The sequence below is a fragment of the Leptidea sinapis genome, chromosome 4, assembly GCF_905404315.1.
Source record: "Leptidea sinapis chromosome 4, ilLepSina1.1, whole genome shotgun sequence".
NCBI lineage: Eukaryota > Metazoa > Arthropoda > Insecta > Lepidoptera > Pieridae > Leptidea > Leptidea sinapis.
This window is the reverse complement of record NC_066268.1, coordinates 6,551,470-6,566,653: the sequence shown is the minus strand read 5'-3', so window position 1 is coordinate 6,566,653 and position 15,184 is coordinate 6,551,470. Positions and strand designations below refer to the sequence as shown.

General features: G+C 36.0%; 1 protein-coding gene across 3 annotated transcripts in view; it reads left to right on the top strand.

Annotated features, from left to right (window-relative positions):
* The first annotated feature begins 353 nt into the window (after nt 1–353).
* Nucleotides 354–15,184, top strand: part of LOC126979692 (phosphatidylinositide phosphatase SAC2) — a 34,508-nt gene continuing 19,677 nt past the window's right edge. Inside the window, exons 1-10 of one of the 3 annotated variants that reach the window (XM_050829145.1) lie at nt 355–579; nt 663–1,036; nt 1,304–1,588; nt 3,688–3,872; nt 4,068–4,179; nt 6,461–6,533; nt 7,586–7,778; nt 8,735–8,900; nt 11,724–11,879; nt 14,794–14,864. In XM_050829145.1, coding sequence (XP_050685102.1) covers nt 483–579; nt 663–1,036; nt 1,304–1,588; nt 3,688–3,872; nt 4,068–4,179; nt 6,461–6,533; nt 7,586–7,778; nt 8,735–8,900; nt 11,724–11,879; nt 14,794–14,864 — 1,712 coding nt within the window. In that variant the 5' untranslated portion in view covers nt 355–482. Of the gene's footprint in view, nt 580–662; nt 1,037–1,303; nt 1,589–3,687; nt 3,873–4,067; nt 4,180–6,460; nt 6,534–7,585; nt 7,779–8,734; nt 8,901–11,723; nt 11,880–14,793; nt 14,865–15,184 lie in introns of those variants that run through there. The other 2 variants (XM_050829146.1, XM_050829147.1) reach the window with 2 other exon arrangements.

Below are 15,184 nucleotides of genomic sequence, written 5' to 3'. Positions count from 1 at the left end.
GCAGTTCTGAAATCTGACGTAACTCGCGTACAGGTCAAAATTGTAATCGGTACGTACAGAAAACATATTATTGAATATCTCAATTATTATTTTATTATTGAATTTTTTGCTTTCAACTAATTCCTAAACGTACAATATTCAATTTGATACTTCAAAGTTTCATAATATTATGGCGTTTTACATCTTATTTCCTTTGATGAATGATATTAAATTTCCTTCCATCCGTTTGCTTACTCTGTGCTCTTAGCCCATAGCTGAGCTGATACCTACTAAACTCTCAAATGACAAATCTTGTTTATTAATCAATGTCATCGACACCCTTCTGAGTCTTGACTTTAAAATTCAAATTTCAAACTTCAAATCAATCTTCAAAGCTCATTTTACATGCTACAAAATAGTTAAGAGATATCAACAAACACAATGAAACCAAAAAAATCCTAAAACCAAAAATATACAAACAGAATTTATCAATAAAAATCAAAATGGAAGTGTTTAGATCGGAAATGTTCTACATTTTTGTCAGAAACGAGTCAAGTCTTTGGTGGAATCGTGTAACTGGTGAATTTTCAGTTCGTTCAGGTAAAATACATTTTTATAGTATGGGAACGATGTATTATATATATTTCGTAAGCTTTTTAAACCTCTCTTTCTTTTACATTTAGCATGGGACCTATCCGATATCGAAGATATAGAATGCCTGGGGGTAACCGAAGGAATAATTGGAAAAGTGGAACATTCAAATATTTACGACCCGAGACTTATTGTTATAAAAGAAAGCGTACCGATGGGTCAAATATATTTTCACCACACTATATACAAAATAAAATCTATATCCATTATTAATTTGGGAACTACCAATCAGGAGGTAGACCTGTTGCCATGCACAAAACACGGTTCTTCTGCGTCAATAAACAGGTCCAATAAGAAAATGGGTGGTCGTTTATTCGAGAATTCTGCATTTTTAAACAAAACAGTGGGTGCAGTGAAAAATGTAAGCAATACTATAAAGTCAACAACTCAGCAAGCAGCTACCCAGGTAAACTAATAGTAAGATATGTGGTAAACTGTAACAATGTTAGAAAAAGATAATGTATATAATATGTACTTAAGTTTTACTTTAATAAACTAAAGTATAGAGCTTAACCATATAATTTTGAAAATTATGAATTACTATCTCAGTATTTTTGTCAAAAAAAACTGTAAACAAAAGACTCATTGTAAGATCCCTAAACATCTTAATATATTTAAAAAAGAAGTGTAATTCTTCTCTTAAATATAACACATATTATAAAATGTATTGTAGGTGAAGCAGACTGTTAAGAAACAAAGGGATCCGAAAGTTGCCGAAAGATTTGAGAAACGGTTGACTGATGAACTACACAAAATTTTTGATGACTCTGATAGCTTTTACTATTGTCGAACTTTAGACTTGACAAACAGTTTGCAAAGGCAATATGACATAGAGAAGATTCTAGATGCAGAGGAGGGTGTGAGTAAGCCAGTCACCGACCTGACCAGGTGGTGGAAACATGTGGATGACCGATTTTTCTGGAACAAATTTATGCTGAAGGATATAGTTGCACTTGAGGTAAAAATTTTAAGCCTAAAAAAACTTAATGATACATTATCGGCCATTTTCAATAACCTATCTATCCTTAGTTTAACTTACTTGAGGTAAACAAATCTATCCTTTTAAGTTGACTTATCAATAACCTATAGACATAAAGCATTGGACATAACTATGGATAGATAAGATCTTGTCAAACAGTGATAACAATATATCCGTAATTAGAGATATGTTATTGAAAATGGCTGTATATGACTTATTGAATCAGTTATTTGAAAACTTAAAGGATACTCTTCATTGTTATTCTTTAATGACTTTATTGATTGGATTTTTACAGACAAAATCTAATATATAAAATTCTCATGTCACGGTGTGCGGGACCGAACTCCTCCGAAACGGCTTGACCGATTCTCATGAAATTTTGAGTGCATATTGGGTAGGTCTGAGAATAGCACAACATCTATTTTTCATCCCCCAAAATGTTAAGAATGGTCGTCCACACGAATTTTTTTTTTTATTTTTTTTTTAAATTTGTTTGATTATGGGTCAGCATTAAAAAATACATATAATTTCAAATTTTTACCCTACAATCAATACTTACTTTTGTATCGCAATTTTAAAATTATTCTAATCCATCCACAGACACGCAATAGAGTTGCAATATGGCAATCGAATATAATGATTATTGTAGTACCATAAATTTTATGTACGATATATTTGGTAGGTCTGAGAGTCGGTCGTCATCTATTTTTATACCATAAAAATATTAATTATTGAATTTTTTTATTACTTTATATGGCAATACAACTGTTGCTGGGCCAGCTAGTCAAATATAAATTAATTAGACTCAGATCACTGTGGCCTACTAACCACTTTTAATTATAATTATAGTAAACATATGAAGTACAGTGTTAAATATGTACCTGTGAATAATAGTTGCCTAAACCATATTAGAACAAATACTTTAATGAAATTATCTAGTTTAAATTATTGTGAGGACCCCAATGAAGTATGATTCTTTCATTGATGTTATTAAAGGATGTTATACAGAAAATGGAAAACATTGGCTCTCAGTGATTGGGCTACAGTGGGATTTCATATTAGCAGGAGGAAATTATACTCACTACTATTAAACTATATAAATTATACTTTATGAGGAGAAATTGTATAATTATTATTATTATAATTTGCTGACTATTTTAAAAATTATCCAAAGATATTTAAACATTCAAGTATCTTAGCAAAATCGATGTATATAGGTAATAAAATTAAAAATAGCTCGGTTAAAATAAAATCAACATGTCAAGGAATAAACAGTGAGAGTGGAAGAAACAAACCTCGCAACTTAGATTGTAGTTTAAAAATAAATGATATAATCTTCAATACAGATCAAGATGTTGCGGATGCTTTTGAGATTTTCATACCAAAGTTTGTGAAATATGTTAATTCATACAGAAAATAAAAATTAGCCACCATTAGTTTTAGTGTTACACTAATCCCAATATACAGATAGATATAAATTGGTAGTAATTTACTGTCAGTAATTAGCTGTCAATAATCTGAAGCTGTCCCAATATACCCAATAAGTCATTCTTATCGCCTTATATTGGGACGCGTGAATTGCAATTTGCATACAAACTTCTATAGCTGGTAAGCTAATAAAAGTTTGTTTGTCTGTTTCATTTTATTTGCATAATGGCTAGATCTTGAAGCTTATGTGTATGGTGAAGTCCAAGCTCCTTTTATTTTGATAAAAATAAAGATCATGTGCAAAAATAAATTTGTTGAAGGAATTGTATGTATAGGTATATAAATGGTCTGATTGCCACTTTAATAAAATTGATGTGTACAAAGTGAAATGATACTTAATATCTTACGTCTCAAGATGACGAGCGCAATTGAAGTGCCACTTAGAATTTTTGGGTTTCTCAAGAATCTTAAGCGGCACTGCATTGTAATGAGCAGGGCGTATCATTTAGCATCAGCTTAACGTCCTGCTTGTCTCGTCCCTATTATTTATAAAATAAAAAGTCATAGTCAAGTACACATGTTAAAAGAAATAGAATTATTTCAAAGAACTATAACTGGTATGTCATGTTGAACTTCACTTTTAATTTAAGAGTCCATGCTGTGATGAGTGGGTGCTGCCAATAATTCAAGGTTTCATACATCTCTCACAAATAGCCTGTGACCCTCCAGATGCGAATCCACTAAACACCGCATCACTCTCAGGCAGTAGCACCTGTGATGAAACATTCACCTTGGGGGTAATATCACGACGTTCAAGATATCAAGCAGGAACAAGGTAAAATCACTGATATGTATCTATAAATCAAATCAAAATCACTTTATTCATGTAGGTCAATAAAGTGATTTTGATTTGATTTAATTTGAATTATAGCAACTTTTTATGTCAAATCATAAACTTGCGAGCATTGGACTTGTTATAAAACGTCTTTTGAAGGTTCTAAAACTATACATCTGATATGTATTGTTGCAGGTATAACCGTAGGGGTATAGAGCCTGATGGAAAGGTCGCTAATTATGTGGAAACAGAACAAATTGTGTCCATTGTCTGCTCGGACAGTATACACCGTGCATCATTTGTGCAGGTAATTTAGCAAATAGATCTCCACAATAAGGAATAAAATCTAATTTTAAAGAGTCTCATTGGCTCGAAGGCTAATGCCGGTTTCTTCTCATCTGGGAATAACAATGGGTTTTCATTTTTCCAAAATTACGTATACTAAACCTGCAGATATCTGCGAAGTAATTTAATGGCTGTGTGACAAGCTGACAAATTCACTCGAAATATAAACAGGTGCACAGGAATGAAGTTTCATATCAAAATTTACATACTTTTTGTTAATCACGAAAGATGTAGAAGTTCAATCATCACAATAATTATTGAAATAATGAATTGAATGAAATAATGTCACAGAAGAACTGTCAAACTTAATTATTGCGTCACAAATTAATAATTGAATTATTCATACAGAATTAAAATTTGAAAGCCTTAACCTTTGAAAGTGTTGCATAAATTTACCCTTTATTCTGTGTCACTACGTAAAATAAAACTAAACACCAATTTACGACAATTCATTTTCAAATCAGTAGGTACCTACGAATCTATCATACTAAAACCAAAAATTCGTATTTGAAACTTCCTAAAATAAATCATACTACGTAAACAGTATATAAAGTAACCAAAGTATCAAGACACAAAACCTTAAAATGTTATACACCTACACCTTCCTTAAGAATTATCTTTTAGTTAAAACTGCATTTAAGTTACCTTGGCCGCGCGTACCCCTTTCTTAAATGCCGGCAACGCTCCTATGAATCCTCAGGTGTTGCAAGAGAACGTGGGCGTCGGTGATCACTTACAACAAAGTGACCCGTATAGCTCGTTTGTCCACCTTTTCCATAAAAAAAAAATAGGTTATGTAGTTTTTGAGTTTACTGAGATTAGATAGACAGACGCTGCGGTAGACTTTGTTTTATAATTTTTTATAAATAAAATCATTATTTTGGAGCGTGTAATCGTTTCCCGTTATTCAGTTAAACTACCTTCAAGCTCAGTTGCTCCGCAAAATGCGGTTATTCAACTTTGAAATGGTGTTATTTTTTTGATAAAATTTGCAATAGTTAGCACGAATGGCTAATTCATTTGTTACCCATCGTTAAACTAAAATGTGATACATTTATTTTTGATGAACATGATCAATAATTGATGCTAAGTCAATGTATTGTTCTTATAAATAAGGATTTTTGAGGTATGCCTCAGATCTGAGAAAAACGGGGCTAGATGCTCTGCGGAATTTTGTCTCTAGAAAATTCTATAACGTTTCTTTGTATATACTTTATATGGTTTTTCATTAATCAATCAATATTAATCAATTAATAGCGAAGCTATTTTATATGGGTGACTAGCTTTTTGGCTGATTATTATATAATTATCAAAGGTGCATTCTTCGACTTTAAACTCTTAAACACTGCTGTCCTGCAAAACTGCGTGCTATCTCACTGTTTCTTCTGCATATAAATGATATACTGTATATTAGTGGCATTCCACAATCAGCTATGCAGACAACAGCACAGGGTCTGCTTCTCACACCGGCCGTGCCAACATCTCTTGCGTCGAGACTTGCAAATTCTCGGAATAGAGCCGGCAAATAGTTAGTCCAAAAGTTTAAGCATTCGCCACTAAAAATTCCCCTCGATTCGAGATCGGCCGAATTGGTGTACTCAGTAAGGCGAGACAGTACTTCACTTAGGGCTATATTTCACGGGGAAGGTTTGGTTACGCAACCAAACGAACTGAGATTCCCTATAGAGCTGCATACATTTTGTTGGTAGCGGCGACTGGTTGCGCCACCATGGTGTTCAGGTGAAATATAACGATTAGAGTACCGCCATCAAATGTATAAGGTGCAAATTCGGAGTAGGGTCACCTCTGCTATTATATTTTCAGCCATTGTTTGAAAACATATTTAAATACCATTTCAAAAAAGTATTGAAATCAATTTTTACTTATCTGCGACGGTAAATACATTGTATAAGTTCTTGAGGGATTTTCTTGTAATTGCGTAGATTGAATAATGTTAGATATTCTTGTTTATTATATTTTGCATCATTGCGAATGCTCTAAATGATCTAATGAATCTAAGGAAATATTCATTATAAATCGCTCGTTGATGGTACTGGGTTTAGGCGACACTCTCATTTTGTTATACTAAGTAAATTTCGTAGGATTTTTTTTATTCTTACTTAAAAATTACTGATAGTTAAGTAGGTTAAGTCCCCAATTAATAAGAGGAGACAAAACATATATACATAACGAGTTAATATAAGTGTAAAAACACTCGTGTTGTGATGTTTCCATATTTACAGGTTCGTGGCTCTGTGCCGATATTCTGGAGCCAGCCCGACTATAAATTCCGACCCCCACCTCGATTAGATAGAAGTAAGTGAACTTTCTGTATCAGTCAAATAAATGAGCATGGTTTATTTTATATCGTCGTTCTTAAATCAAAAATGGCCGCCAGGATTTTGTTGTTATACGAGGATGATACTGAAAGTTTTTAGAACTGGCCAATTGTAAACAATATATGAAAAAAGTAAGCTTTAGTTTTAAAAATTGTACTCTGCCAATATTATATATGAGTAAGAGTATGTATTTTATTCGTTTGACTAGCAAATTGAAAAAAATGCCTGCGTGACACTGTCAGGATGAATTTCACGTAAAAAAATTTTTGTGCAATTATTTTGTATGACTGTCGATCTCATTTAAATTAACAAGAATTTTATGATAGAGTGCGATTGGCCTTTCACGATGAAGCCCCATGTCGTGCGACTGCTTACAACTAGTTTAAATGTGGTCATCTCACGAATGGTCTTCTAAGGCGACGACTGAAGGACAGTTCATAACGCGACTATTATTTGCTACTTGTCATGGAAAAAGTGCGGGAGAAACGACCTCGCAGTAGGATCCTTCTTGACCACGACAATGCATCGTCGCACACCGCCAGGGGAACGATGCTGCGTCATCTGCCGTATAGCCAAGACCTCACACCTTGCGGTTTTTATTTATTCCCGAAAATAAAAGAAATACTTCGAAGAAAACAATTTATGGACGCCAAGCCAGGTGTAGCTGTGTTTCAAAAGACTATCGAAGGCACCCCTAAGGAGAAGTAGGCAAAGTGCTTTTCTGATTGGTTCTATCAGATGCAGCTTTGTATTGACGTGAATGGACACTGTTTTGAAAAGATAATAATAAAACTAATAACTTGTCAGTTTAATAAGTTTTTGATTTTATAAGACCTTTCAGTTTGACCCTCGTTATGAATATTTTGCTCATCGTCCATCTTGGATTTGAAAATTGTTGACAAATAGCGAAACATTCTTGTCCATATTTACTGTCGTCGTATCGTCTTGTAAATGGATATATTTATCTGTATTTGTCTCGTTAGAATTAACAGAGTTAGTAATCGATTTTAAAACTTATTTATTTCCCAGCTGAAGAGGAATCCCAAGCGGCGTTTAGGAAACATTTCGAAGAAGAGTTGAAGATATATAAGCAGGTGTGCATCGTTAATCTCGTTGAGCAGCAAGGCCGGGAAAGGATCATATGGGAAGCTTATGGCAACCATGTCCTAAAGTACAACAGTCCAGACGTTATATACGCCACTTTCGACTTTCACGAGTACTGGTATGAATTGCCATATCTCTTTGCGCTTTGTGCATTTTCTTTAATTATTTCAGCTTTAGTATTGATTACCAGAAAGGATAATACTAAATATTCATATTTTTAATTTTAAAACTTCTTTAGCCACGTTGAGCACTTTTTAGTAGCGGAAAAATCTCATCAAAAATGCTTATAGCGTTGAAATAGCGTTTTTGTTTAGTTAATATATTATTGGAAAGTTATAAAAATAAATTGAAACTAATAATTCAAATGTTTTTAGACATTATGAAATTGAAAATTTTAGTACTATTTATTTATATACTAATAATCCAACATCTTTATATTATACTACAATAGACTTACAAATAACTTTGCAAATATGCCAATTTAGGAGTACCTAATAATAATAATTACAAAACCTAATAGGAATACTTCTGTTATTTTATGCTAGTATTATTACGTACGTTAATGATAAAAGTATTTAAGGGGTGTTAAGTTATAATAATAATAACAAGTTCTAAGTTCTCACTTCTATCGATAGTTTCTACAACTGATTTTTTTTTATTCCTTACTTTAGGTCATTAAGAAACTTTAAAATATTCTTTAAATAGCCAACTGATATGGACAATTTAAACACCTGACACTTTTCCGTTCTTGGTGAGCGCGAACAATGACGTCATAGTTCATAACAACTAACAAACAGAGACGCCATTGCACTACAGAGAGACCTTATCATGCCCTCTTAAAAGTCATTGCTTATAACGACGTCTTGGGTTGTTCTATTCCTTGAAATAATAAAGCAGATTATGTTTATTTAATAGAGAGGCAATACGTTTATTTCCACTTCCACAGAATAAAAAAGAGTCGTACAGAAGCTCCACTGCCTGATGTTTGGACTCGTTTAAATAATACTGACTTTTATTTGGCTAAACTTTTGGTGTCAATATTGAAAGTGGATATAGTAATTTCATTGGTTTCAGCCGGGGCATGCACTACGAAAATGTTAGTATTCTGATCAATGCGATCGCTGACGTCATCGAAGATATGCGTTTTTGCTGGCGCGATAACCGCGGCTTGATTTGTGAACAGAATGGCGTATTTCGAGTTAACTGCATCGACTGTCTGGACCGCACAAACGTTGTTCAAGTGAGTTTGTTTACAATTATTGTGTTAATACACTTTCAGACATTTTACATTGGCTGTTCGGACACAGTAGTTGACACCAGACACCAGTTGCGATTGATGACAATGTGTTGCGACTATTTCCTGATCAAAGTCACTGACATAGCCGAGATGGTTGCGAAACTGAAGTGGCAATAGGCAGGGCACATTATTTTACTCGTTGGGGCAGTAAAGTCTTCGAATGGCGACCACGTACCGGAAGACGTAGTGTTGGTAGGCCTCCCACAAGATGGACTGACGATCTGGTCGAGATCGCTGGCATAGGTTGGATGAGGGCAGCGCAGGATCGATCGTCATGGCGATATTTGAGGGAGGCCTTTGTCCAGCAGTGGACGTCTTCCGGGTGAAACGATGTTGATTACCTGACCAATTACGATATGTTGTGATCGTTACCTACCAATAATTATTCAGTACCATGCGCCCACTCACCCTAGTTGGATGAGTGTTTGGTCACATTGCGAAGATACAGTGTTTTTGCAAAGCACTAAACCATACTGCACTATGCCAGCGCCTTTTCTTCCGTCTTACTTCGCAAAATCAATAATGAAGGTTAGCTAAGAGAGGCTGTAGCCCAATACAGCCTATACTATCCCTCATGACTGGTCATCATTTTTAAACAGATTTATTCCGCGCCAGTTGTCTTCAAGAGAGAGAGACAGGACAAACGGACATTTTGCTCACCTGCATTAGTAGCGGTCGAGATATGCGTCTCCGCGTATCCGCGTATGCGGGGGAAGATGCAAAGAGTTTCTATATCTTTGCGCAATGCCATACAATTGAGCCTCATGTTTTGGTTCAACTTTCTTTTTCAAATTTAAGATCTCTTTTTATGACAATTCAAATTCAAATTCAAATATTTTTATTCAAAATAGGATTTATAATCACTTATTGAACGTCAAAATCTACCACCCATTCAAAAGAGACTGCCTCAGACCTGAGAAGAATGCCCGCAAGAAACTCAGCGGGCTTTTTTTTATATATAAAATATGGATTACAATGTAATATCGTACAATAAACATTAATAATTAAAGAGCCTGAGGGTGTTCGCTTTAATCCCAGTCCGTGGTGTCATTAAGAAAATCCTTTATGCTATAATAACCTTTCCCACACAAACGTTTTTTAACAATTCTTTTAAATTTCGTAACACATTTGTTTTGTACATTGTCTGGGATCATATTGTAGAAGCATATACATCGCCCAACAAAAGACTTACTAACTCGACCCAACCGAGTAGTAGGCATAACAAGTTTATGTTTGTTCCTCGTGTTAACATTATGAATGTCACAGTTTCTAGAAAATTCCTCAATGTGCTTATGAACATACAAAACATTATCAAAAATTTATTGAGAAGCAACAGTCAAAATGTTTATTTCTTTAAATTTTTCTCTTAATGATTATTTAGGACCTAGGTTATAAATCGCGCGAATAGCCCTCTTCTGCAGCACAAAGATAGTATTAATATCGGCCGCACTGCCCCATAACAATATACCATAGGACATAATACTATGAAAATAACTAAAATATACTAATCTCGCCGTATCTATGTCAGTTAACCGTCTAATTTTCTTAACCACATATGCTGCAGAACTAAGCCTATTCGCCAATCCTTCAATATGGGGGCCCCACTGCAATTTGGAATCAAGAGTAATGCCAAGAAATAAAGCAGATTCCAATGGTTTTACCACCTCTCCATTTAATAAAATATTCGCATCTACATTTTTGACATTTGGCGCGGTGAATTTAATATATTTGGTTTTATGATTATTTAACAATAAGTTATTGGCGCTAAACCAGTACACGATGTCAGATAGAGCATTGTTTACTTCGTCATATAAAACTTGGCTTCGTTTCACTTTGAATATAAGTGAAGTGTCATCCGCAAACAATACCATCTTGTGTTTTTTTTCTACAAGGTTAGGTAGATCATTTATATAAATTAGGAAGAGGAAGGGTCCAAGAATAGACCCTTGTGGTACCCCCATACCGAGAGGAGTCCCAGGAGATCTCCTGCCATTCACCTCGACCCTCTGAATCCTATTATTTAAATATGAGATCAGAAGATCGAGTGCAGATCCTCTTATACCATAGTGGCATAGCTTCCTGACCAGCGTTGAATGTTGAACACAATCAAAAGCCTTAGATAAATAACAGAAGATACCAAGTGCATTCTGTGATTCCTCCCAGGCCTCAAAAATATTCCTGATGAGTTCAACACCTGCATCCGTAGTCGAGCGTCCCCTAGTAAAGCCAAATTGTTTTATATGAAGTAACTTATAAGTGTTGAAGTGAGTAAGCATTTGGCTTAAAATAATTTTTTCAAAAATTTTACTAAGGGTCGGCAACACCGAAACAGGGCGATAGTTATTCGGGTCAGAAGTGAGTCCCGAAAAATAAAAGACGAATCGAGTAGGACGTTCAGCTGATGATAATTGATACACCCTGCACATTACAACGCACAGTGCCGCTCACGATTTTTTGTAAAACCCAAAAATTCTGAGCGGCACTACAATAATTGCGCTCGTCACCTTGAGACATAAGATGTTAAGTTTCATTTGCCTAGTAGTTTTACTAGCTACGGCGCCCTTCAGACCGAAAAACAATAATGCTTACACATTACTGCTTTACGGCAGAAAAAGGCGCCGTTGTGGTACCCATAACCTAGTCGGCATCCTGTACAAAAAAGGCTTCCACTGGTAGTATCTCGAGGAACTATTTACTGTTATGATTAATGAGAGCTTTTAAGGTGTTGGTACTAAAAATAAATATTGACACTGGATGTGAAATTAGACAGCAATAGCGAAGTTGGTGCTGGAGCTTCAGCTGCGAAGGTTGGGGCTCGGGGGCGGAGGACTACCAGCCGCGTTGAGGCAGGCCTTCTTATCCATGTGGGCTGACAACGGTGACGTCATCTCGAGGCAATACGCTGGCACTAAGGCACTCAAGGTACCTTAGCAATCATCCCTCTATACTACTAGGCCACATTATCTCTCGACCTCGCTGGAACGGGAAGCCCCCTCCTGTTCCCCTTTCACATCATCGCGCATGTACTATTGCGTCAGTACGGTTTGCAGTTTCATTAACGTTAGGTACATGTCGTGATATTTTCGTGCTATCAATGCTTTGTTTTTGATGTTTTCATTGTTACGTGATGACTTTTGTTGTTAATAGTTCTGTAGTTTCTGTTGTTCTGTGTCGCCATAATAGTACTGCCAGAAAAATATTAACCCAGATTATTTCATTGATTTTTCATCATGATAATAATAATCAGCATCACAACACCTTTACATCAATGTATAATACTGAAAAAGTTAATTGTTGTTTATTTTTTAATATTAATATCATAGTGATGCTTGTTTTGCACACCGTACCAAATGTATATGTAACCGGGTATTACTATATTTTTTAGGAAATAAGTAGAAGGACAAACGAGCGTACGGAACTGATGATAAGTGATCACCGCTGCATTTACTTTCGTGCAACAGCAGAGAAATTACAGAATATGTATGTATGTCTATAACATGGTTCAAAGTTTGGTTATACATAGAACAAAAGTTCCTTGAGAATCACTGTTCGTCTGGGTATAAAAACTTAATTATACATGTTAAGTGTCCCACATCGATTTCTTTATTTTAGTCCAAGGCCTTATTAGAAATTACTAGAAAGTACTTTATTTAGAAAATACAGTACCAAAAGAGGTTTTAATAATTTGAGAATATTACTGGCACATTTATGAAGTGTTCTGGTATAACAGAAGTTTATTTCAAATTCAAATTTAAGACATAGTCGGACTTTGACAAAAATTGCAGTCAATTGCAAGAGGACTGGGGTAGATACTCGAATGAAGCGGGAATATCAGTATATGGTGAGGACCGACGTCGGCGAGTACGCATGGGGATCGTTTCGCAGAAGTTTGCTTTGAAGAAATAACCCCTAATGGTGGAGGCTCAGTTATGTTTTGGTCAGCGATTAATGTATTGGATCGTACGGAGTTAGGCTTCTAATAAAACGGCACTTTGAATACACACCGGTACATAAAAGAAGTCCTAATGAATAAGCTGTTCCAGAATCTTTTAAAGGATTCATATTCTCGGTGTAGATAAAGTCTTGTATGCAACTGTTGATAATTAGGTATTAATACAAAAAAATAACCCTTATTACACAATAGTTGCATGAATAACTAATGATGATACGAGGGGAGGTCAAAAAGTTCGCGGAATGACTGGGAAAAAAGATGAAATGATACATTATGTTATTTTTCCTTTTCAATATATTCCCCCTTAACACGAATACATTTTTGGGATCTGGCATATAACTTATTAATACCGTCGAAAAAATAGGTTTTGTCTTGGGCGTCAAAATACGCCGAAATCGCCGACTTGACTTCATCATCGTCTCTAAATTTTTTTCCACGCAGCTCTTTCTTCATCTTTGGGAATAAATAAAAATCGCTAGGGGCCAGGTCTGGACTGTAGGGTGGATGGCGTAGTTGTTCAAAACCGCATCGATGAATGGCAGCCGTCGCAACATGACTCGTGTGAACGGGCGCGTTGTCGTGCAAAAGGAGTACACCTTTTGTCAGTTTTCCTCTTCTTTTTTCTTTAATAGCTTCTTTTAATCGGTCCAATAGGGAAGCGTAGTACTCTCCCGTTATAGAAACACCACGTTCTTTATAATCGATCAAAAGAATACCTTCAGTATCCCAAAAAATAGTCGCCATGATCTTTCCGGCCGATTGCGACACTTTAAATTTTTTTGGGGGTGGTGTGCCTTTTTTGTGCCACTGCATCGACTCCTGCTTTGACTCAGGCTCATAGTGGTGAACCCAAGTTTCATCACCGGTTACAATTCGGGCCATAATTTCTTCCCTAACTTCTCCACAGCGGTCCAAATACTCGCGGGAACAGTTGACGCGCTCACGTTTTTGCAGCGGCGTGAGCATTCTCGGGACCCACCTTGAACACACTTTACTCATGCCAAGATGTTGATGAAGAATATTTAAAATTGTGGTTTCTGATACTCCAACTGATGCTGCAAGTTGTTTCTTCTTCAACCTTCCGTCTTCCAATACAAGTTTTTCAACTTTTTCAATGATTTCCGGCGTAGTAACCTCAATGGGCCGTCCAGGTCGAGGATCATCTTCAATTGACTCCCTTCCTTGCTTGAAAAGGCCGTGCCATTTGTAAATCATGGTTTTACCAGGAGCAGAGTCTCCGTAAACAGCTAACATCTCTTGCAAAATAGTTTGAGGCGTTTTTCCTTGTTTGGTGAGGAACTTTACGACGGCGCGATGTTCAATTTTCTCCATAGTGGCTAGTTTGTTCCCGATTTACTTGTTCACTCGTTTGTAACTCGAAAGCTAATGACCCAATTAGGCTAGAAATTGGCATATATAGTAATTATGAGTTACTCAAGTAGCGGCTACCTGGAGGAGCGACCTCACCCCCGCCAACCCCGCCATTCCGCGAACTTTTTGACCGCCCCTCGTACAAGCTACATAGAATTATGAAATAATCTGAACATGCAAGTGAAACAGGTTACTTACCTAGGTGCCTTTTTTTGCAAAAGAGTTTATATGGCCTGCAGGCTATGCCCCCATAAAATGCATTGCCCGTACCGATACATTTGCCGATTGAATTGAGGAATTACTGTCGCGTAATCGCGTTTAGATCTAAATTGAAACAAAATTCAAGCAATCTCACAGTTATACATTTTAAGGTGAGGTTTAATGCGAAAAATTGCCATGAAAGTTATTTTAGTTAGTATAAAACAGTGGGACAATACGAACAGAGTACGTCGCGATTTGGCATGCTGCCGGGCTTTTAATCCTAGTAAACTTCTACTAATGCTTTTGCTTCAGGGTGACTACACGCGCACTGGTGAAAGAAAGCTTACTGGAATGATGAAAGACGGTGTTGCGTCGGCCAATAGGTGCGTTTTAAGTTTCCGTATTTATTCAATTAGCCGAACTTTTCGGGTCAAAATCTTCTTACCTGTCTTGTCAACATGTCGTCCGGTTATGTTATATTATAGCTACCCTAACCATAACCCACCTAGGTAAATAAATTTAATTGTAATTTAGTGTCATTTGACTATGGACTAGTAAAAAAGTGTTTCCAACAAACTGCAGCCGTACAGCAAAAGGGCGTCTATTGCGAGGCGTGCGTACAAGAGAAGGCCAGTCAATTTTGCCAGATGAATGGGTCATCTGCAGCAAGTGTTACCTCCAAGGCAACAAAATGCCACTATAC